Source organism: Otolemur garnettii, unplaced genomic scaffold (assembly GCF_000181295.1).
Source record: "Otolemur garnettii isolate 467f Iridium unplaced genomic scaffold, OtoGar3 scaffold00103, whole genome shotgun sequence".
Taxonomy (NCBI): Eukaryota; Metazoa; Chordata; class Mammalia; order Primates; family Galagidae; genus Otolemur; species Otolemur garnettii.
In genome coordinates, this window is record NW_003852498.1 from 6,557,410 (window position 1) to 6,581,693 (window position 24,284).

Below are 24,284 nucleotides of genomic sequence, written 5' to 3' on the forward strand. Positions count from 1 at the left end.
GCAGGCAACAGTCACGGGAAGGTTTATCATTCCCGAGTGTTGGGTGTTTTCACTCTACTGTGGGAAGTCACCCTGTGACTCTACACGGGTCTAAGACACAGTCCATTATGAAGTGCCTCGCCAGCTGCCAGGATGACAAGCGCCAGCCCACCGGACATGTTTGTCCACTCCTGTTCACACTCTGGGGTATATAAATATCTCCATTCACACTTGGGACTTTATTATAATTCTCAACATTTTTTCCCTTCCCAACAACCCAGATCTCTGTTAGCCTTGGAAAGTACACTCAGCAAATATTTTAAAGTAACTGTTACTAGATGCTGGTATTAATGATTTTCAAAAAAACAAATAAAGGAATCCCCAAATTCCAAGACCTTTACTGATCTGAGATTTTTAAAAAAGTGATTAAAAATAAAATGTAGGCTCAGCTCCTGTGGCTCAAGTGGCTAAGGTGCCAGTCACATATATACCTAAGGTGGCGGGTTTGAATCCAGCCCAGGCCGCCAAACAACAATGGCTCCAACCGTCAAAAAAAAATGGCCAGGCGTTGTGGCGGGCACCTGTGGTCCCAGCTACTTGGGAGGCTGAGGCAGGAGACTCGCTTGAGCCCAGGAGTTGAAGGTTGCTATGAGCTGTGATGTCACAGCACTCTACCCAGGGGGATAGCTTGAGGCTCTGTCTCAATAAATAAATAAATAAATAAAATGTAACCATGTAACAAGAAGAGACAAAGCAAGAGGAAAGTGAAAGCCTGCCAAGTTCTGTCCCTTCCCTCCAGGGAGCACCTGCCCCGCCGCCCTGGACCTGGAGAAGCTGCCTGCCTCTAGTAGCACCGAGGCCGGAAGCACCTTCTCACCTGCACCCTCAGCAGCCTCATCTGAATCCCTACTCTTTGTGCTTGATTGTGGTAGCCCTGTTATAAGGAGAAGTTTCCTCTTAAAAATTAATTCTAAACAGTGGATTCCCTTATCCATTTCAGTAAGTAGAGGGAGAAGAGAAATAAAAGGATTATTCACTTATGTCAAAGGTGAATAAAGGTAACATAACTCTAGATGGCAAGGTACAGTTTCCAAGGGTTCTTCTCACAGAAGGATAGAGACCTGCAGAGTGGAAACTGTGAGGGGACCTGCCCTGAGGGCTGCTGTGGGAGAGGTTAGCCATGGACATTTCAGGTGCTTTTACAAAGCACAGGGCACACGGAGGGACCTATGAGCATGTTGGTGAGGATGACTATTGTGATTACCACCAATGCTGTCCCCAAGAATGACTGTGAAGAAATTATGTGAACATCTGTGTAGCCACTGAACAAACAAAAAAACAAGCAAATACAAAATGAGAAGTCAACCACACAATCTTTTCAAATGAGGAGGTCTTCAATGATAATTTCAATCCCTGTTCTGCAGAATTAATCCTTCCCTGTTTAACATGAAAACACACAGTAAATTGTTGTGGTGTTTTAATAGGACAGGGGTCCAGGGGTACTGATCCTTAGCATGGGGCATCAAAGAGCAACAAAGGATGGAAGGCCTGTGCTTTCCAAAGAGAGCCTGGGGTGGGTGCTGAGGGCACACCACAGGTCCATTCCATTCTACTTCTGCATCACAGACTGTCAAAGGTGTGTCCCTGCAGAGGTTTTCCTGTCATTCTGACTTGAAAACATTCAGCTTCCCGATGGGGTCTTGCCTTGAAGTCCTGAACTGGCAGTCAGAGATTGCGCTGTGATTCAGAACTGACTGGCTCCCGGCTGCCTGAAATGCTGGCTTGCAGGGAGACACCCTGTCCCTCTCTTTGCATCAGTCCCCAACCCACCCACAGGTGACCCCTGAAGTAGTGAGGTGCAGACAACTTCTGTGGCCTCCATTCCAAGCAGGGCCTGCCTCCCATATTCTGCAGCACCCTGCACTTCTGATCAGAGTGAGAGGAAAACTCTCTCTCCCTTCTCTCCTTACCTAATGGCACCTTCCCCATATCCCTTTTTGATTTTAAATGATAACATAATTATTAAAACAGACATGGTTGCCCAGAGATGACCATTTACCTCAAGGATGATGTCACCTGCCTGGAAAGGATCTCTACATCTTCTATAAAGTCACTTATTTCTATGATTTCACATTTTCCCACCCCTTATTTCATTATTCCAGTGTCACCTTGAAAATCCTCCTGAAAATTTAGCTTCAGAGATCCTCTGTTTAACTGTTTGCCAAGAAAGCAGCTCATCCCCTCCAGAAATGTTTTCCTAACAGTGTAACTAGTATTTTTAAACATGGCAAAGAAATCCCCTCACTGGTGGCACTTTTAAAATACAGGGTCAACCAACCCTTACCTCCAAATGGGAGAAATGGGGGCCTTGTAGTGTTGCTTTACAGATATAAAACAGGTCCAACCCAGATTCTTTTCAAGAAACCACAGGCATGAGGCTCCGGAGACTGGAGCCTTCCCACATCTAAGGCTTCACTGGGGGGCTGTGGTTGAGGCTGGGCCAGGCCAGGCGAGCCCTAGCACAGCCCAGCCCAGCAGTGAAGTCTGTGCAATCAAAGCCAGCAATTACTGCTCCCACTGCGCCCAGCTTCAAAGGGAGTGGGCCAGCTCCATCTTACATATGTTCAGGCTGGGCTCCTTCCACCAGGAGTCACCTCCAGGACTATTTGTACAGTGGCTTCCAAGGCAGCACAAGGCCCCACCCCCAACCAACTGGAACCTCTGATGCTTTCCTGGGCCAAATTCCAGTCTTGACAAATGGAACCAGGAACCCAGCTGGGCAGAGTCACTTACTAAGAGCCCAAACGATAGAGGTCATTCTAAAGATTTCAAGGGTGGGGCAGCACCTGTGGCTCAAAGGAATAGGGCATTGGCCCCATATACCGGAGGTGGTGGGTTCAAAACTGGCCCCAGCCAAAAACTGCAAAAAAAAAAAAAAAAAAAGATTTCAAGAGTGGGCCTGTATCTGGGAGATAAACAGCATTGACCCTAAGCCATTAGGTCTGATAGGCCTAACAGAAGTTTAGAAATGGAAAAAGGAGATTCCTTCTCTGTAAGCCCAAACAAATATAAAATCCTACCAAATGCTGGGTGCTGCGCCAGCCCACGGACTTAGAGGTCTGCAGTCTAGCCCTTCCCAGGCTGTGCTGTGGCTGGAAGGGCCAAGGAGACAAGCCTCTTAGTGAAGCCTGGGGTGGGGGAGTGGAAGGTCTCCAACGGCGAGGCCCACCCTGTCTGTGCTGGGCTCACGACTTGCTTGGGGTCAGTCAGCTCAAGCTGTCCAGGCCAAGGTGGGGGCAGCACAGCTGCTCTCCAGGCACCAAATGCCCCGCTATCATGTAATTTCACTTCATTATTCAGAATTGGTGAAGAAACAAAAAAAGGGAGTTGGACAAGAGAACTTCCTGCTCCTCCTCACACCCCACTCCCTTGCTACAAGCAAGGAACAGGAAACTAAAAATGATTTTAGTCATGACAGAAAATTTGAGGAGAGAATGTTGGTGATTAGTTTTGTGAGAGGCAAATGGAGCCATACATTTTAAATACAAAAACAGCCTTATAGCAATGCCAATTGCCTAAGTTTCTCTGCCTGGGGGGAAACTGACAGAAGCCTGTTTGAACTGTGGCATACGTATACCAGGGAATAGGATTCGGCCATTAAAAAAGATGGAGACTTTATATCTGTGTATTTACCTGCATCGAGTTGGAGAACATTCTTCTTAGTAAAGTATCACTAGAACGGAAAACCAAGTAGCCAATGTACTCAATACTAATATGAAACCAATAGAAAAACTATCAAAAGAGAAAAAACACAAGTATATTCAAGTGCAAGGGGAGAGGGGAGGAGGAGTGGGATTGGTGTGCTCTCACCTAATGTGCACAGTGTAAGGGTGTGCAGCACACCTGCTTCGTGACAGGCTCAGCTACAGCTCCAACTGTACCTTAGAAAGCAAACAATATAACCTATTCACTTGTACCCTCATATTAAACTGAAATTTAAAATAAATAATTTTTTTAAAAGCCTGTTATTTGGGGGCATGAACTCTACTTCTGTTACACAATGTCACATGTGTATGAAGGAAGAGAAGAACAGTCTTCTACAGGCAAACATGGCAGAGCTGGTTTAACCCTATTATTTTAGTGAGATAGAGACATATGGTAATAAAAGGGTTGGCCCAAGAGGACCCCTAGAGAGATGTAGTACTGGGCTGCCCTCCAGGCCTCCTTCGTACCACAGGAGTCACAGGCTGGGTGATTTCAAGGTGGCCTTGTCTGAGAGAAGCTGGTGAGGAGGAGGGAACACAAAGCCTGCTTAGCACTGGGACTTGGACTACTGGCATAGAATTTCACCTAATCACCTCAGCAGCTCTGCAGATTCCCACCCATTCTCAGACAAGGAAATCAAAGCTCTGTGAGGTTAAATACTTGCCAAAGATCACCCCACCAACAGGTGACAGAAAGAGCTTCTTAGCTCTAAATACATGCTCTCTGCCACACGTTGGAGCTAAATTATCATTCATTTTCTGTTCTCCTTTCTACCTTCCATCGGTTTGTCTGCCCATCACTAGGCAACAACATTTTATCCTGGCGGAGGTGGTCTACACCCAGAACACTGCAGCCACTCCAACATATCATGCTATGTTTGAAAGCAGGATGATAAAGAGAACCAAACGACATAAATTAACTTTGAAATTTAAATCTCCTCTAAGATTGGACACATAATTTACAAAAGCTACCTTTGGCTCCTTGGCAGTAAACATCACCTAGTATCTGAGAAAAAGCAAAAAATGAAAACATGTGGTTAAGAAGGTGAACACTGGAGGGAGGGGTTTGGTAAGTTCCCACCTAATGGGTACGCTGCAGGGATATACCACATTATCTGGGGGAAGCACTGAACTGCAACTCAGACTTTACCTTAGAAATGCAAACAACGTAACCTAATCATACGTGCCTCACATTAATCCAAAACGGAGTAATGCCTGCCAAAAAGGCAAACACTGAACTAGTCCCTTATACTAGCATTCAACACTAGCCAGTCCCCCAACCACAAGCTCTGAACCAAAAGACCCCCAGAAGCCAGTGCCAGGGAGGAAGGGGTCACTCCCCCATCTGTGGGTTCAAGTATTCCAAGGCAAGGCCGATTAAATCTGTGTGGCCTCTTCCCCTGTAGTTATTCCCAGTGAGCTGCCATCAGTTAAATCAGACTGTCAATGTCAAGAAGACTCTGAGACAGGCCTGTGACATTTTCTTTCTTTTTCTTTTTTTTTTTTTTTAAATAGTCTCACTTTGTCACCCTCAGTACAGTGCTGTTGCGTCATAACTCATAGCAACCTCAAACTCTTAGGCTCACGTTATCCTCTTCCCTCAGCCTCCTGAGTAGCTGGGACTACAGGCCCCTGCCACAACACCTGGCTATTTTTAGAGATGGGTCTTGCTCTTGTTCAGGCTGATCTCAAATTCTTGAGCTCAGGCAATCCACCCACTGAGCCCTCCCAGAGTGCTAGGATTACAGGCCTGAGCCACTGTGCCTGGCCAGGCCTGTGACTATTAATGAATGACTCCAGGGGGATTTTTTTCGGTAGCTACTGGACCTCTTCTCATCTGTCCAGCCCCTCATGTGTCTTCTGTGAGGACAAGTATCCCACCAGCAGGGTGGGCCCTCTAGGTCCTTCCTACTGTTGGAAACACTGGAGAAATGTTCTTGAGCAAAGTTTTGAAGAGAGCCTCAAAAGCTCACTTCAGTTCTGTGAGCTGGAGGCTGCAAGAGGATAGCAACAGTGCATCTGCCTAGCTCCAAATCTTCTATCCAGCCCACATTTCTCTCATCTTACTACAAGTTCTCCCACACTAATGATGCTAACTTCACCTACTAAAAGTGCGGCAATGGGGTCAGCGTGCACATTGTCTTTCTTTTCAAGCCAAGTATTTCCATGGTCATCCGGCATTTGTGTGGTTAAGTGTGGGTGGTGTAGGGAGGCTGTACACATATGGGTTAGCGTGTGGGCTCTGAGGACACACAGTCCCAGGCTGGGTTTGGATCTTGGTTCCATCAGTTACTACCTGGGTTATCTATTACGTCAGGCACATTACATGGACATGTTGAATCCCAGTTTTCTCCTCTGTGATGGAGATAATAGGTCTCTGCACCTCATCAAGTGCATTGTGGGGATGGCAGGAGACTGATGTGCAGAGCTAGCAGTCAGAATGGGCGCAGTGAATGTGAGCTACTGGTCACATTCACAACATGGTCCTGTGAACCCAGTGCTACTGCTCACCTGCTATGTATCCCCTCAAACAGGGCTGAGAGCTGCCCCTCCCCTGGACAGAGCTGCCACAGAAAGGTAGGAGGTAACTCGGGGAGAGGCATCCATTAGAGAACCTGGGATGTGGTGTGTGGGCCATAAATAATAGTCCCATTTCTGCTGTTTCAACTTCACATATCATGTTTGGGGAAGCCAACAAGATTCTATTTACATCTAACTTCTGGAAGAAGATTAAGACCAATGAAGTATTCTGCCAATTAATTAAAATCTCTCTTATGAAACAGAAGGTCTCCAGAAGCACTATGCTAGCTGAGAAAAAATACTCTCAAGGGGGCAGCAGAAAAAAAAAAAATTATGTTCAGAGAAGGTACCTAGACATTTAGAAAATTTCAGGCCAGGTATGAATTAAATCTGTAGAAAAAACATGGGAAGTATTATTCATCTGAAATGCTTTTAATTTATTCTGTCAAAAGAATACAGCCACTCCACGAAAGATGGAAGACAGCAGGATCACCTCCTGAGTCTGGAGCTCAGTTACCGGCAGCGTCGGGAAAAACACAGCGGAGGAAACAGAAGTTCACAAGCCTCCAGTTATCACAGTAACGTCATGAAATTAATGCACAAACAACACATTTTACCCCTCTTTAACAGAGCGCTCTCTATATCCTCAGATCCTGTTTAACTTTTAATTTTATGTATTATTCAATTAAGCTTCATTTTTCTGGTTCCTAAATCCACACAGCAGATTGGAAAAAACATAGTACTGCAGAGGAGAGGTATATCCCAAACAGTAAAGGAAGATACACAAAAGAATGATAAAAAGCAGTTTCTTAAAATTCCACATTATTTGGGGGCATTTAGAACAAACAGTGGCAGACCACTACACTCCTTGTAGCATACACCACGTGATATACATGGGAAAATGATGGCGGGACGTATGAAGAAATACTTAATTTAACTTCAGTGTACTCTGCTGAAGACAGTTGCATCTGAAAGTATTTTGTTTTTTTGTTTTTTTTAAAGACAAGTCTTACTTTGTCGTCCTGAACCTTGGGTATAGTGCTGTGGCGTCATAGCTCACAGGAACTTCAAACTCTTAGGCTCAAGTGATCCTCTTGCCTCAGCCTCCCAAGTACCTGGGATTACAGGTACCCATACAAAGCAGGCTATGTTTTAGAGATGGGGTCTTGCTCTTATTCAGGCTGGTCTCAAACTCCTGAGCTAAGGCAATCCACCTGCCTCGGCCTCCCACAGTGCTAGGATTACAGGCATGAGCCACTGTGCCCAGCCTCTAAAAGTGTTTTTCTTTTTTCTTTTTTTTTTTAAATTACATATGTTGATGCTTAAAGATGTAAACCTAGTTCTCTGAGAACTTCACTATCCAGAAGGGCTCATTTCCACACAGTTCCACATAGCTCAGTGATAAAAACATTTTATTAAACAAAATTTGTCCAAAATAATCATTTTATCCAGTTCTGTACCATGTGACCTTTTCCTATGGCCACAGTTGACTGGGGATTGGGGTAGAAATTTGAGCAAAGCAGGACTAACCAGAATTCCTTCTATAGAATTTGAAAGAATCGTCCTCTCTTTGAGAGACTGATAATGTAACAACATGTAAACTTGGGAGCACTGGAATAGCTATCCAAGGGCATCTTCTAGCACTTTCCTTGGCCCAAATTCACTATTATCCTTGGATTCCGTAAGATGCCCCTATATCTTAAAAATACATTTCCCTTTCTCATTAAACTAGCATTAGTTGCTTTCTGCACTTATGATCCAAAGGCTCCCATGCATGCACCTAAGGGTCAGAATTTGAAAACCTGCAGTTTACACGTGATTTAGGCTAGCCACACTGTGCTATTATGTTGCCTTCGCTATTTAAGACAGCGTGACCAAGCCTGAGCTTACCAGTCAGATGTCTGAATTTTCTAAGGAATATTACAGTCAAGTGTTATTACCTCAGGAATTCTCTACAAGTTTTCCACTCATTTGTGATGGGTGTAGGAAGGATTTGCGGACACAGGCACAGTAAGAGGATGAGGAGGGAAGACAGGTAGGCCGTCTATAGATTGGAGGGCTGGGTGGGTGCCTCTTCAGGTCACGGAGATTGCTATCTCCTAGGCAGAGTGAACTGTGATCCCAGAAAGGCAAATGACAAGCCAGCAGTCACTTCCTTAGCCTCTGAGCACGGTGGTAAAATGGCAGCACAAGGTCCGCCACTGGGCTGGGCCACCATTCTAAGGACCAATGCAGGCCAGGCGCTGGGCAAACTGAGTAAGCTGCAGCAGTTTTCCTAGGAGATGTCGACTTGGGCCCTGGGGAGCTGCACGGCCATGTGTTGCCATGGCTGGTGTGTGACACTCGTTTCTCCCCAACCTGACAGTCCCAACTCTCAAACTTGGGCTCCCTTACCTGGAGTTCTGCACACCTGTGGGTTATCTTCTGTTTATTTAATAACAATTCTAGGTCAGGTGTTTTCTAAGTATGATATAAAAACATGAAGAATGGAAAACAGGATGTCACTTTTTTTTTTTTGAGGCAGTCTTAGTATGTTGCCCTCGGTAGAGTGCTGTGGTGTCACAGCTCACAGCAACCTCAAACTCTTGGGCTCAAGTGATTCTCTTGCCTCAGCCTCCCAAATAGTTGGGACTACAGGCACCTGCCACAAAACCTGGCTATTTTTTGGTTGCAGTTGTCATCGTTGTTTGGCAGGCCCGGGCTGGATTCCAACCCCCTAGCTCTGATGTATATCTGGTGCCTTAGCTTCCTGAGCTACAGACGCCGAGCCGCCCAGCTATTTTTGTTGTTGTCATTGTTGTTTAGCAGGCCTGGGCCGAGTTTGAACCTACCAGCCCTGGTCCATGTGGATGGTGCTCTAAACCACTAAGCTACGGGTGCCAAGCCGTGGATGTCATTTTTTCTTTTTTACTTTCTAGCTATCAATGCTTCATTTTTCAATTGGAGACTCTGGATAAGCCTTTTCTCCAATTGCCTGCAATTTCCTTTTAATTTTATTATTTTTTAAGGACTTGGCTTTGTTTTCTAACTCCGTGTGACAACCTAGAAGCTTACTAATAATGTTGGTGACTACATTTGCACTTGTGGAAAAGAACTCAAAGCACAGATGAGGTAAAAGTATCAAACTTACTAGGATGAGTTTCAAAATTACAGGAAAATAAAAGATTTTCCTCAACTAGACCACTGAATGCGTTTAGAATGCTCCAGGGCTAAGGCTTGGCTTCAGGCCGGGGTGCTACAGCTCAGGGCTGCAGGCCTCTTGCAGATCCTGACGCTGTCTCTATCCCTACTCTGCAACTGGACATCTGCAGGGTGGCTTCAAGGACACAGGCGTACCTCAATGGGCTCTCAAACACCAGAACCAACCAAAACACCCCAACAATTTTTTTTCAAGATTTAAATCGAAGCGTGGCACAATTAACTACTGTGTTCTATACTATGCTTGGCAATGACCTCTCCTGCACATCTCTTGGCCCCAGGGAAATAAAGGCTTAAGTTTTTATTTAATAAAAAACATATTTTAATTTTTCATTTAGTTTAGCAAGTCTATGAAATAAAAATTATGTCAAAGCCAAAAACACAGTGTAGGTGAGTGTGTCTATGAGTTGAATGTATAGGTCTAGAGTACTTCTCCACCTCCTAAAAGTAGCTTGTTTCTATTTTTAAGCTAATCTTTCACATTATCTAATCAAAGGAAATACAATGAAATATCTAAAAATATCTTTTCTATCTATATAATTTTAAAATGGTGGGCTTTTTATATTTGTTTTACTAAAGTAAATATTAATAAGCCAATTTAGAAAGTATTTTACTTAGTAAACTCAATAATAACTTTCTCCAGTATTTCAAAAATTCTAATCCTTTGCTTCTTTTGTTTCTTACGAATCTTAAATCAAGGGATAAAATGGGAGTTCTATATTTGATGATAATCTCTAACTTCCGACAAACTCTTGAGGTCATAAGCATATACAATACTAGAAACTCACAGCAACTCAATCCCAATACTATCAAATCCAGTCATTCTCTCAAGAACCTCATAGCTCAAGTGGTATATACTCTAGGAGACCTCTTCTGAGCTCACTGAGTTACATGTTTCTTATTCCCTTTATTTTTATATAATGCACTGTACTCAACTCCTTCACAGCATAAAACACCATTTATAATTAACAATCTCTCTGCTTCTATCTTCTTTCCCTGGAAGTTCCAACAGGAAGGGACAGAGAGTCTCATTTAGCAAGGGCCTCCACTGCCTCACGCGGGTCTTGACCTCTAGCAGTTGGGTGTTTGTGAAGCCAATAAACAAACAACTGGTGCTCACAACACTGTCCTTCCAGCTACACACAGAAAGTAGGTACCATCTCATCCCCAGAGGCCCTGGGCTCCCAGCATTCCCTCAAATGACAAATTAGTCCAAAAAACAAAAGGCATGAAATCTGGCTTCCTTGAAAGATCCCTGCCTCGAAAGACCACTTACAACCTAGAAGAATGTTTTTGTGGATTCCATTTCTAATCATCCTAAAAGTTGTTCCACAGTGTTGACACTGGGTTAACAGTAATTTCTTTGATTCAATGTGCTTCACCAGAATCAATATTTTATGATGCACAAAAGTAAAAACACTTGGAAGACAGGAACACAGCTGGATGTAAGAGGAACTACTTACAGTGCCAACTTTCTACACTGAACAGTATGAAGCAACTGCAATGGTGTTTCCCACCAAAGGAAAAAAATGAAAGCCTTAGATAAAACCCATGTATCTCTCAAGGAGTGGAAATGTAAGGTGCTAGAGGGATGTTCTTTGTTGGTTCACTGAGAAGAGTCTTTTCCTTACTAGTGGGGATTGCCTAATGAGTTTGTCATTCTGCACTATTTCAGAGTAGTGAGGGTTTTCTGGCATTTGAGCTGCATATACAGGGGTCTGAGCCCAAACATAATATCTTTCTAATTTAATAGGATTTTCTTAAAGATACAAAATAGTGTTAAGTTTCACTATGTATAAAAGAATAAACCCTCTCAAAAATCTCACAGTACAGTCGTGACATCTTCCCTGCCTGGGCCCTGTGTTCCATTAGCTTTCCTTTTACTTGGCTTTTCAAGTCTCTTCAGAATTGAAAACCAGTTGCATGAAATTTTACATCACACTCTTTGTAGGATTGGTTCAAATCAAATAGTATCTGTCTTTGGCTTGTTTCTAAGGTGAAGTCAGCACTAGTGTGAATATAGTCTGGCAAACAAGAAGCCAAGTTATCACATCAGTGGAAAATCAAACCCCCAAACTAGAGGGGTTTTCTAGTATCCCAGGTCACGAATCAGGCCGCCATTCTGGGGAGGAGAAAGGGGCGAGGCAGGTGATAGGTACAGGAACTGAAGAACAACGGTATCATGTACAAGTCACCTTGGAGTTATAGGGAACCACTCAAACACAGAATGAGGACTACAAATTAGCAAATGTAAGAGAGCCCTGCATCCCTTTAATAACACTGGGAGGCAGTGCAGACCACGCAAGAGCCAAGCAGACCAGAAACTCGGAAGGGAGTGGCAGACAGGACCTAGAGGCCACTAGGAGCAATGGCTCACACGGGAGGAGCCAGAGGTCAGGAGACTTTAAGACACCTGCCTGGGTTTGCACAGTTTGCTTGGGGGTAAGCTGAGAGACTGGGTGTCCTCAGTCCCACACACATCACTCTGTTTCCTTGTCTTTCATTTCTTGGCCACTGTTCTGCTCCAGAACAGAATGTCCCTCCATTTTTCTAGGATAACAATAGTTCTTTCTGAGAGTTACCTCCTCAGAGGACCCTTTCCTGACTGACCCGACAACCTAGAGCAGCCCCTCCAAGTCACTCCTGTTTTGCTTTTATTTTTCCTGTTTATTTTTTATCACCTACCTCACTGCGATGTAATAAGTACCATTAGAGGAGGGACCTTCTTTCTCACCCAACACTGCATTTCTAAGTCTTACAGGTTTCCACCTGGCATTTCATTAGGTGCTCAGTAAATGCTGAATGACAACTAAACAAGTCATACACAGAACCGTTTCTGAATGCCCAAAACAAAAAACAGGGGTGGGGACTATCAATCATCATTCCTAATCTACTGAAATCTTTATGAACGTGAACCTGAGTTCCTCTCTACTCTAAAATTCTTATCAAATGACTGCCAGCTCTGGTCTCCAAACGAGGATAGTGTGGAGGACAGTAACTTCAAAGCAACACAACTGATCTGAGAACGACCGGACGGACGTGAAGCCCAGACAGCTGGAGCCTCGCTCAGCACTGGGTGACTTGGTGAAGTGGTGGCAGTGGGGATGGGGGTCAGGTTGGTTTTCATTTTTGTTTTACTTGTATAGGGTAGAGGAACACCATGACCTTTAGGAAAAATAAATGACAAGAGGAAAAAGCACACTGACAGCTATGACTCTTTTTTTTTAAAGAGCTATTTGGGATACATTTTAGCACAAAAATCCGTCCAGCCTCATGTTTTACATCTAAAATAATGTTAATCAGGAAGAACATCAAATTGAATACCAAAACGATGGATTAGAAAAATACATTTTTGCATGATTTTTATTTATTTATTATTATTATTATTTTTAGAGACAAGAGTCTCACTTTATCATCCTTGGTAGAGTACTGTGGCATCACAGCTCACAGCAACCTCCAACTCCTGGGCCTAGGCGATTCTCTTGCCTCAGCCTCCTGAGTGGCTGGGACTACCGGCGCTCGCCACAACGCCCGGCTATTTTTTTGTTGTTGTAGTTTGGTTGAAGCTGGGCTTAAACCCACCACCCTTGGTATATGGGACTGGCGCCTTACTACTGAGCCACAGGCACCACCTTTTTTGCATGATTTTTAATAGAAATAATTAGCTTTAAAAATGTTGGTGCAAACAGAAGAGGACGAAATCAACCAGAACCAGCCCTTAGCATAATGCGCTTCTGGGGCTTTATGTTAAAAGGCAGAACAGGGAAAAAATCTGCTGGCCATTCCTAAGTGTTTGGTAACTAAAAGAACAACATTCTTACAAAAGAAAAAATACAAACTACATATTTATTGGATTTACTTCTACTGTGAGGCCAGGAGCTTCTGGGGGCAGGACTGTAACTGAGTCCTCCCTATGCTCTGAACAACCAAGCCAGGTGGCAGGCTCTGAAGAGGTGCTCTGTGAACAACCATTAAGTTGAATTAAATGTGGACATTGTCTATAATCGTGTTATCTTTTTGGATGTATTGTTTGAAGGTAGATGAGCTAGATGAATCTCCTTTCACTTGGAGAACAGCCTGCCACTCAGTATCAGTTGAGAGAAGAGTTTTGATATAATAAAACCACAATGATGAGATTTTTTAAAACCTGGAAAATCTGAATGAAGATCAAGAAAGTTTTGCAGAGAAGAGGGCAACTGACTTCGATCTTGGTAGGAACAAAGAACACTTTGGGCTCCAACTGCATGCCAGAAGCTAGGCATGCACTACACAAACAACAGTGGCCAGTACGTATCATTATTCCCATTTTTCAGATGAGGAAAATGAAGATTAAAAGAAGATTAAAAAACTGAAGTGGACCGACCAGGCAAGTCAGCTGATTTAACATTCAGATCTATTTTGAGAACAAAATCTCTGCTGCCTCCTTTGGAAAAGTTGCTTGAAATCTCAGCGCCAAAACTTAGTTCTAAAAGTTTAGGGAAAGGTCATCCTGTTTAGTCAAGAGCCAAGTCATTTGTAGGATAATGTTCTTCTCCTAAGAAACACTGCATCACATGTCCACTCCTCTGCTGAGGACATGAGCTTTCTAAACACAGGGATGGCAGGTGCGGTCCCTCCATCTGTGTTGGGATGGGAACAATTCTGTCTGAGCTGGGCACAGGATTCCCAGGGCCTAGGCTGGAAATGAGAAGAGGCAGAGATCAAGAGTACTTTCTCCTTCAGGCAAAGAGAAGTACTGACTGTTTTTAGGTAGATTAATGACACATTCCACTTGTGTTTTAGAAAATCCCTCTGGGAGCAACATGGAGGATGAACAGGCAGAAAGTTAAGTCCGAGGGCAGAAGAATTATTCAAAGACTATTGCAAAATTCCAGGTGGGAAGTCTGAGCACCTGAACTGGGGCCATGGCAATGATGACCATGAGAGGAAAGACTCAGGCTAACCCAAGAGGTGGAGCTGAGGGGACTTGGCCATTGACTGGATGTGGTTTCCCAGAGAGAGAGGGGAATCAAAGATAACTCCCTGAGGAAGAACTATTACCAAGAGAAGATGTAGTCACACCGTAAATTCAAAGCTTAATAAAGACCAAGGCCTTAATTTACGAAGCCAGGTTCCTTGGGCTAGCGGTCATGTAGATTAAAATGTGATAGTAAGAAAAAAAATAAAACAAATATTAGCTATAAATACTAGAGTGAATGGTTTACTGATAAAGAAAGTACTTGATGGAAGAAATACAGTTAATTTAGTAAGTACCTATGCTATAATTTTTAAATATATAAACCACATTTATCTTTCTCACTAGGAACAAAGTACTTTTATGTATCTACATGTCATTTCAATTAAAGAAAAAGTTTCTACGGACAGAGTAAAAACTCTTGTGTCCTGGGCTAGAATGGTGCTCCTACAACCCACCCCAGATTTGCTGAATAAGATGGCATTTTACTTACTACCCGCTGTCATCTGTTCTTTTTTTTTTAAGTAGGCAGATTTGCCACTGGTCAGTAAGAAATTATTAACAAGAAAGAGTTAAAGGAAAGGGAATGGATAAAGAATAAATGGGTCAAAAGAGACAGAAAAGATAAAAGCAGACTATATTGCAAATACATAGCCGGTATAAAAACCATCAGATTTTCAAAAGCACTGATTGGATTTTGGTGGCGTTTTCCTCTTTAAGGAGCAATGTTGAATGGAATAAATGTGAGCAAGAAGATTCACAAGCAAGTGCCTCTTTTTATAACTAATGTCAGCAGTAGGACTAGAGAGTCATTCTTACCATGCTTCAGATGTAGGCAGCTGTCATTCTTGGACCTGTACCTGCAGAAAATTGTGTCTTTAACAAATTTTTATTGAAGAGGTTTCTGTACATTCCAAATACGTAGTAGCTACAACACCAGGTGGACTTGTTTGCTTTACTTCTATGGTTCTTATACCAGCCATTTTTATTTGTGCAGTACAAGTAGTGGCCTTATTTTTAATGAGAGAAAAAGGGGAAATAAATGGGACCTCACTGATGCCTTGAAATAATGTATAAGAAAGACAAACCTTATCACTATTTTATATATATATTTTTTAAAAAAGCCAAATCATAGAAGAAATTCTCACAGGGATACAAGGTAACATACTGTGTAATCGCCATAAAAATGATATTTTTAAGAAGTTATGCAAATTGAAAAAAAATGGAAGTGTTAAAGCAAGGAGAATACACGCAACAAAAGCAAATAACCCCAAACAAAACAAAACACCCCACAGCTCACAACCAGGATCCAGGTGACAGGGTTTGGGAAAGAGTTTTTACGTGCACCTTCATGAAGTCACATTTAAAAGAAAGGTCAATTAAAAGTTTTAAAGAACTTCAGGAAGAAAAGCAGAGTTAAGAATCACAGTTATCATCACAGAAGAAAGCAGTGTGTAGAGAGAGGCAGACTGCTGGAGAAGGCCTTCATTAGAAGCCCAGGACTGACTGGACAGTCACGTGGGGCCTACCTGATGCAGATTCCTGTAGTTTCTCTCTCTTCCTCTTCTTTTTCTTACCCTGGAAGAAAAGAGGCACGTCGTCAGAATGTGATATGAAAGCACAGGCCGGCAGCAAGGAGGTAAAGACGGCCCATTATCTAGTTCTCTCCTCGCCTTCAATATGTAAGAAAACAAATTAGAGAAAAGAATGATCTGTTCATGCCCTTTGTCTCTACAGCTTCATATTTAGCCCCCATCAGTATTGATGCCATGGGCAACATCTGTCTATTTGTCTCCCTCTTTCTCTTTTTCATGCTTTCAGGCAGGAATAATCATGTCCTAGGCTGTAGCAGTAGAACCCCCTTCAGGGAGAGCTAGCGTGCAAGGCATTCCTTTCTTACTCCCAGCACATACTTAGAACCCACTTCTGCCTGTGCTCAAAATAAACCTTACTGCGAATTCCACGGTATGACTGAAAGTTCCACATTGTTAACTGTGTATCCACAGCCCTTGTGGCATAGGCACAACATAATCAAGGAGAGAGGCAGAAGGGTGAGACAGAACCTGAGAAAACTCAAGACCTATTTCCGGCAATTAAGGACCTTGCTTCCCAAGATAGACACGATAACACAGATGTACACATGATTTTAAAAACATTTCACAATCATGCTAAATTTAAAAATTAGGTCTCACTATAAAGTGATCTAATTTTCTATTTTCCTTCATAATTACTTTCCCCTCAAAATTAATTAATTAATTCGTTTATTTAATTTTTTTATTGTTGGGGATTCATTGAGGGTATAAGAAACCAGGTTATACTGATTGCATTTGTTAGGTAAAGTCCACCTTGATAATTGTGTCTTGCCTCCAAAAGGTGTGTCACACACTGAAACCCCCACCCCCTCCCTCCTTCCCTCTCTCTGCTCTTCCTTTCCCCCACCCCCTCCCTTCTTTCAAAAATAATTTTAATAGGGTATAGCCACAGTCTATTTATATTAGATGACCAAATGCATTAGGCATTTTCAAATAACTGTTAACAGAACATCTATCATCTCCAATCTCTCTCTTATGTCTGTTTTAACAATCACATTAGCAAATAAAAAGTAAACTATAAGATTATACTGAAATATTTTGTGTCTCTATAAAAATGTGTACATATTTTTGCACCTCGAGATAGTTTTTCTTCATGTCACCTGGTCATTGAGGCTTTCAAGCTATAGAAGGTTGACGAACTAGTCTCACAAACACTAAGGCAAACAGCAGGTATCAGTGACCCTGGGAAATGGCATATCGAAAATAATGGAGTCTCCTTTGGAGATTATTACAGGAGCTCTGGGGGAGGGGAGTGGACAGAAGGAGGGCATGAGTCTCACAAGCATCCACTATCTTTCTCTCAAATGGAATTACCGCAGGTTTCAAAAGTTGCTATGAGGTAGTCTCATGTATTTGGAACATCCTTCCACACCTCCTTCTCCACTTAGCTCCCCTTTGCCCTTTAACACACAATTCACATACCTTCTCTTCTTGGAACCTTCTCTGCTCCACACCCAGTACAAGGCTGGGACTCTTCCTCCAACCTCACAGCATAACCAAACTCCACACAGGTGCTATAATGGGCTCTGTCCCAAGCCCCTCAACCATGTAACTGTCAGCTTCTGAGAGCACCAGCTGGGCCTCTCAGCACAACCCATCTCCCAGCTAGCATGTGGCAACTGTCTGAGGCCTGAGGTGTTACACTTCTACTGCCTAAGGGAAATGACCTATTATTATACTCTAGGCATAAACTAGAGTTCCCAAATAACCTACATGTATGGTAAGCAAAAAGAACTAAGTAGTTTGGATATACTAATGTCAAGATATAAAAAAACCAAAATTCATGTGTGAGAAACACACAAAATATATTTTGTTACAAGCAAATAGACTATATAATACTGGGAAGCATTAAAAACTATAATTTCTAATAATACAAATATTTGACTAATCTCATCCAAGAAAACAAAACCATTGTTGATTCATGAAAACCTCAGTTATTAGCTAAAGTTATAAAAACAAATCAAAATTATAAAATCTATAATGCGATAGGGTATTTTACTATGAAATCATTGAGATGCAGGTTTCTTATTGAGGATCAGGACCGCATTGTAGCACTAAATCTCTTGCTTTTATCTTTAGATTCTATTCCTATATAGTACAGTTATTTTAACAACAATATGTTTAGCTAAAATGCTATCACTTGATTGATTTCTATTTGCTTTACTGATAGGCTTATTATGATCACTATAAAAATGGCATAAAGCTGTTTCCCTTCATTCGAGGGACACATCATTTCCTTTTAAAAATTGTGCACAGGAAAACCTTTAAAGGTAAATTCACACACCAGTTTTTTAAATACAACTTTCTTTCCATCCTTCCATAGGTAGAAGAGAGGGTAAGATAGGGAAAGAGAGAGAACAACAGAATATACATGGGCATGTCTTTTAAAAAGTTAAAATTCTTACTTAAAATTCATTACTTATGAATGAGAGAAAAAATTTAAAGGCATTCCACAAAAAATGTCAAGAAACATTCCCAGCATAGCAAAGCTTACACAGGTCAAAAAGGGAAGATCAGCTCTCCTCTTTTAGGTAAACCACGTGAAAAAGACATACAGGACATCATTAGAAGACACCACTTTTGAAACCTCTCAGGTGGAAGACTGAGATCAGTCTTCCCACGCAAAGGGCATTGCAAAGGCTCTCCACAGAGGTGGTAATTACTGCCCACAGAACAGAGGCCTGGTTCGGGGCAAAAATTCTTCAACTAAAGCAGTCTTATTAAGAAGGCATTGGAAGACTGAGCTAATTAGCCCAGGAGAAAGGAGACTGAGTAAAGTTTGAAGTTGGAGGGACCTAGGTGTAAGTAAATTGCAGCTTAGCCACCCCACTACATGGCTTTGGACAAATTACTTAACCTCTTCGATCCCTCCATTTTTACCTGAAAAATGTAATAACAATACACTTATACTACTAGATTGTTGTAAGGATTAAAAAATAATAAAGAAAGCATTTAAAGCAGCTCCTGACAATCAGCATATGGTTGTTATGAAGACAACCAAAATAGCAACTCCATGTTGATTTTGCTGGGGTTCATAAGTAACAAACAGTAGGACTCTACTTCCTGTGTTACTGCCGTATCTTATGTTTAAGCAGCCAAACCCTGACCAGCAAAGTGACTTTTTCTGGAGAACACGTTACAACAAACAACTTGTGTAACCATGTCCAGAAGTAAGTTTACATGTGTTTATGACCTGGGACGCGTATCCATGTCGTTCATCATCCCTGTGGGAACTCAGGTCCCCAGAGCATCTACAGCAACAGGGGCATATTAAACTGTTTATTGATTGATGACTTCACCCTTGCCCTCTTTAAAAGGTGATACTCAAGACTGTCCTGGCTGGTATCTCTAATGCTAGTCTCACACAGAACATGAGAATTACTATAGACTGAAAGTTGTGTCCCCTCAAATTCATGTTGAAATCCTAAACCAGAATGTAATGGTATAAAGGGAAGAGGAGCCTGGGAGGTGATCAGGGCATGAGCAAAGAGCCCTTATGGGTGGGAGTAGAGGCCTCATAAAAGAGAGCCCAAGTATGATCAACCTGGGCACCCCATCTCTGCAAAAAATTTAAAAATAATACAATTAGCCAGGCGTGGTGGTATGTGCCAGTTACGTGGGAGGCTGAGGTGGTAGGATCACTGGAGCCCTGGAGTTTGAGGTCATAGTGAGTTATGATGATGCTATTGCACTTCAGCCTGGGCAACAGAGTGAAACCCTGTCTCTCAAAACAAAAGGGAGAGAGACCTGAGAGAGCTCCATCACCCCTTCCACCTTCTGAGACATCCCAGGATCCCGAAGTGTGAGAAATAAATTTCTGTTGTTTATAAGCCTCCTAGTCTGTAGTATTCTGTTGTAGAAGGTTGAATGAATGAATACAAGAATGATCATCACAATTTTAAATTATGTTAAGACCTAAAATAGTCAAACTTATTCCTCTCTATAAAATACGATAAAACTTTAAATATATCATTCATAATACAGTTTCTCAGAAATAGTCTTTGTCATACCAAGACTTCATTAGTAAAAAGCTCAAACACTACAGTAATAGAACTGGCAATATAAATGAGGTATTTCTTGCCAGTAAATTTAGTATAATTTAAACATGATAATACCTACTTTGGCTGAATAAAATACATAGTAGACATCAGGGTACATTAATATGAAGATTTTTTACACAGTTCTAATTAGAACTGTGAATACATAGAACCTGAATACATTGATTATGAGAACTGTAAAGGATACAATCCTGTGGAAAACAATTTGACAATATATATCTAGAATTTTAAACTATTTATATCCTTTAACTCAACAATTCTCAAAAAACCAAAAACAAAAACAAAAGAAAGCAATGTTTTCTGCTTTCTAAAAGCAGAAAAAAATGACTAAGTAAATCATGACACTCAGTGGAATAATGTGAATACTATGCCATAGCAGAAAAATGCTTTCTAAATATAAAAGCAAGAAGCATGGCACAAAATTGAAAAAACATGCAAAGAAACAACACTAGAAAGTAATATAGGTAGGTATTACTAATGTTTGTTGCCTTTACCTAGTAAAATTATGAAATTTTGTTTTTCCCCTTTAATCAAGAGGTAGTTCTTTTTATGAAAGGCATTTCTATTTTGATTAAAAGGCTTTACTTTTAAAAATACATTAGCAACTACAATAAAAAAAAATGGTGCCAGCTCAAAGTTTTCAAAACAGATCCATGTAATCTTTATTACAAAGTTCATTAACTTCCAATAATAGGAAATAGTATCAGCATTGCATACATCATAAAACTTCCTTTTTTAGAGAAAACAGAAAAGAGTGAGTGAAAGTGTAGAGCCACTGGCATGGCAAAGGCGCTTACGTAATTGTCTCTTGCAGACCAGCCTGGGTAAAGCTGCATATGTAGCTGTCTTTCTTTCCGTGCTAATTCATAATATTTAGCCTGCTCTTCACGGGAGAGGGCATGCCACTAAAACAGAGAGGGGAAGGAAGAAAAAAACAAAGTGAGTAAAACAGCAGTAGTTATATTTCATGTTTCAAGCGTCAAAAAATGAAAATATTAAGTACTTAGACTTTGATTAATTTTTAAATGGCAGAAGACCAAGTGCCAAGTGCTACAGAAATCTACTTGGAGTCTGGTGGCTAAACTGAAACTCAAACTTTGGTTTCTCTATCCCGTTCTCATATCACATGAAACACATCAAAGTCAATCAAAGTACTCAAAGGAAAATGATATGTGTCACCCACCCCTTCCCTTCTCCAATATAAATTAAAAAGAACTTTCACTGGTGAACCTCAACACTCAGCTTAGTTCTTTTTTATAGTTTGAAGAATATTCTGATATCTGAGCCCAAGCACTATTTATTTATGCAAAATGTGATAATTTCCAGATGTCTTTTAAAACAGATATACCCTCTCCTCACATGGACACTCTCTCACTCTGTCATATGAAGAGTGCGAAACCTTGATCACATGATGCTTATCTACAGAAAGACATCAAAAGTCAGCCTGCCTGTCCCAGTCTCCTCACCATCTCCCACTGCTTCTAGCAATCCACAGCTTTCTAAACCTAGGGCACCATGCCCTTCACAGGCAGAAAAGACCAACCTGAAGAGAATGGAACAGATCATCCTTGATTTTTCTGAGAAAACTCAAATCACTGATTTTAAAGTTAGCTCTGGTGCTAAATAAATACGACTAGCAAGGGACAAAGGATTACCAAAAAGGAAAAAAAAAGAAAAAAAAAATCACAAGGAAGTCTTTCATTTTGAATCTGTTTGTTCATTTGACAAGTATTATGCCCCTACATACAACATCTTTTATTACTGTAATATATCAGTATAATTTTACATAATTTATGGCAGCTTCATAACTTTCTGAGAAAACCTATAATCAAAAATTACATATTAACTCCCAAGATAGGTTACCATGGTCAGTTCTTCTATCCAAACAGCCAGGTATTTTTCTGTTAAAGCAGGAAACTTAGGTTGAAAAAAAGATTCCAGCAAATAAAACTCAATAAAATGTAAGGAGAAAAAGCAGGACAAAACTATTTATTTGGCTTTTTAATTGCTTTTCTTTCTTTCTTTCTTTCTTTTTTTTTTGAGACAGAGCCTCAAGCTGTCACCCTGGGTAAAGTGCTGTGGCATCACAGCTCACAGCAATCTCCAACTCCTGGGTTCAAACGATTGGGACTACAGGTGCCTGACACAATGCCTGGCTATTTTTTGGTTGCAGCCGTCATTGTTGTTTGGTAGGCCTGGGCTGGATTCAAACCCTCCAGCTCAGGTGTATGTGGCTGGCGCCTTAGCCACTTAAGCCACAGGCGCTGAGCCTTTAATCGCTTTTAGTTCCCTGATATTTCTAATGAACAAAACCTACATACAAATAAGAGATCATTTACCTGACTAAAACATTGGGTAGAAAAACAGTGGTACTAAAGTTTTGCATTGAAAATAAAAATAAACTTTAATATAAACTTAGAACATTTTTTTTTTTTTTGCAATTTTTGGCCAGTTTGAACCCGCCACCTCCAGCATATGAAGCCAGCACTCTACTCCTTTGAGCCATAGGTGCTGTCTGAAATGTTTTGTTTTGTTTTTTAAATAGGCATTTCTGAAACATAACTGACAAAACCACTTTTCTATTTCATTGCTTACTGAAAATTTTTAAGTTTCTAAAAAATCAAATTTCACCGTCCAGGTTTCATAAGTTGTGAGGGAAAAGATTCATTTAATTTGAAGAAACTTAAACAGATAAAACATTCTTACAATAAATTTCTAATACATAAACTTCCTTTATTAGCCAGGAAGGTATGAGTAGAAAAAGATTATTTTAAAATAAGATTTGTGCTATTTTTACTTCTAATATGAATTAAAAATATTAATTCAGATGAATGAACATTTCTATCTTAGAGATATAGTAAAGATGAATAAAAATATAAAGATAAAATGTTCTGGGATGGATTTAAGATCCACTTTTAAGAACTCTAATTATCCCAGTGCAAAACTTCATGATTTTAAAGCCAGGGACTTTAAAGAGCTAGCAGAGGCTGCTCTGCCAAAGGGGAGTTATGAAAGGATAGAAAACCTGATGTTAATCAAAGATCTCAGAGACCTATAAATAGAAACAGGTGTCTAAATCAAAGACAGAGAGAGACCCCAAATGAGAACCATCCTTTAGGACATATGCTTGGATCTGGGATTGTTAAGGGAGCCGAGAAAGTAGCAATTGTTGGAAATGGGCATTCAAAATAGGAAGCCTACCTTCCTATCATATCCTCACCTACTCTCTTGAGCAGGAAAATAATCTTCACTGGAAAACCAAGGGGCCTTCCACTCAAAAAAAAAGAAAGAAAGAAAGAAAGAAGGAAAGAAAAAGCTACAAGTTTGGTGAAAATATTTCAAATTGTATATGAAACCAGCACACTGTACCCCATGACTGCATTAACGTACACAGCTATGATTTAATAAAAAAACAAACAAACAAAAACAAAAGGCCTGACTCAGGAAAAAAAAAAAAATAAATAAAAGAAAAAGCTAAGAGTTTAATACAAGCTGAAATAAAAACATCAACACTTCTTTTCCTGACTTCTTTTAAAGAGTCAAAGAAAATGGTTATCAGCTTTTAAAGTGGAGTTCTTCAAAGATGATGAGAATCACTCATCTGCTATGATCTCGCTTGGGGAATCATTGTAATTATTGTTATTAAGTGTTTAAGAATCCACAGGGAGATAGGGCATTGTACACAGGACAGCAAAAAAAAAAAAAAAAAAAAGCTATAATCTACCACCACACCCCACCTATGATACCCTGGTGTCTGGCAGATTGGAAATAACTGCATTTTGCAGCTATCCAAGGGAATCAATAATGCAAGCTGGCCTGCTTCCCTCCTACCCATGTGCATGGGCAATCTGCTGAATGTTTTCTGTTATGAATGCTGCAATGTATTAGGTTTGGAGTAAACACGGTAAAAAGTATCATCACTATAGTTAATATATGATCCTGTGTGTTTCACAAGGGTTGTTAGACCCTTCTCACCTGAACATTTACTTTCATTGTCATGAATTTCTTGAGAGGTTGCAAAAACAAATACACAGAGTCATAAACTAAGAAGCCACCGTGTATATATATAAAAAGCATCAACAAAGACAAAGAAGTTCTAAGATGATAATGTAATCATAGTGAATTACAGAAATTCAAATTTTTTGAATAGAGTAGAATTTAGATAACTATTTAGATTAGATAACAATTTCAATCCTGTGAAAAGTACTTCACTGAATTG

General features: G+C 40.9%; 1 protein-coding gene across 4 annotated transcripts in view; it reads right to left on the bottom strand.

Moving 5' to 3' along the window:
* The window catches only part of LEF1 (lymphoid enhancer binding factor 1), a 119,592-nt gene that overhangs the window by 1,657 nt on the left and 93,651 nt on the right, over positions 1–24,284 (bottom strand). For 3 of the 4 annotated variants that reach the window (XM_003796348.2, XM_003796347.2, XM_012809288.1), the window contains 3 exons: positions 20,863–20,970; positions 15,945–15,993; positions 15,235–15,275 (listed from right to left, as the gene is read on the bottom strand). In XM_003796348.2, coding sequence (XP_003796396.1) covers positions 15,241–15,275; positions 15,945–15,993; positions 20,863–20,970 — 192 coding nt within the window. In that variant the 3' untranslated portion in view covers positions 15,235–15,240. The remainder of the gene's footprint in view (positions 1–15,234; positions 15,276–15,944; positions 15,994–20,862; positions 20,971–24,284) is intronic. The other variant, XM_003796349.2, reaches the window with a different exon arrangement.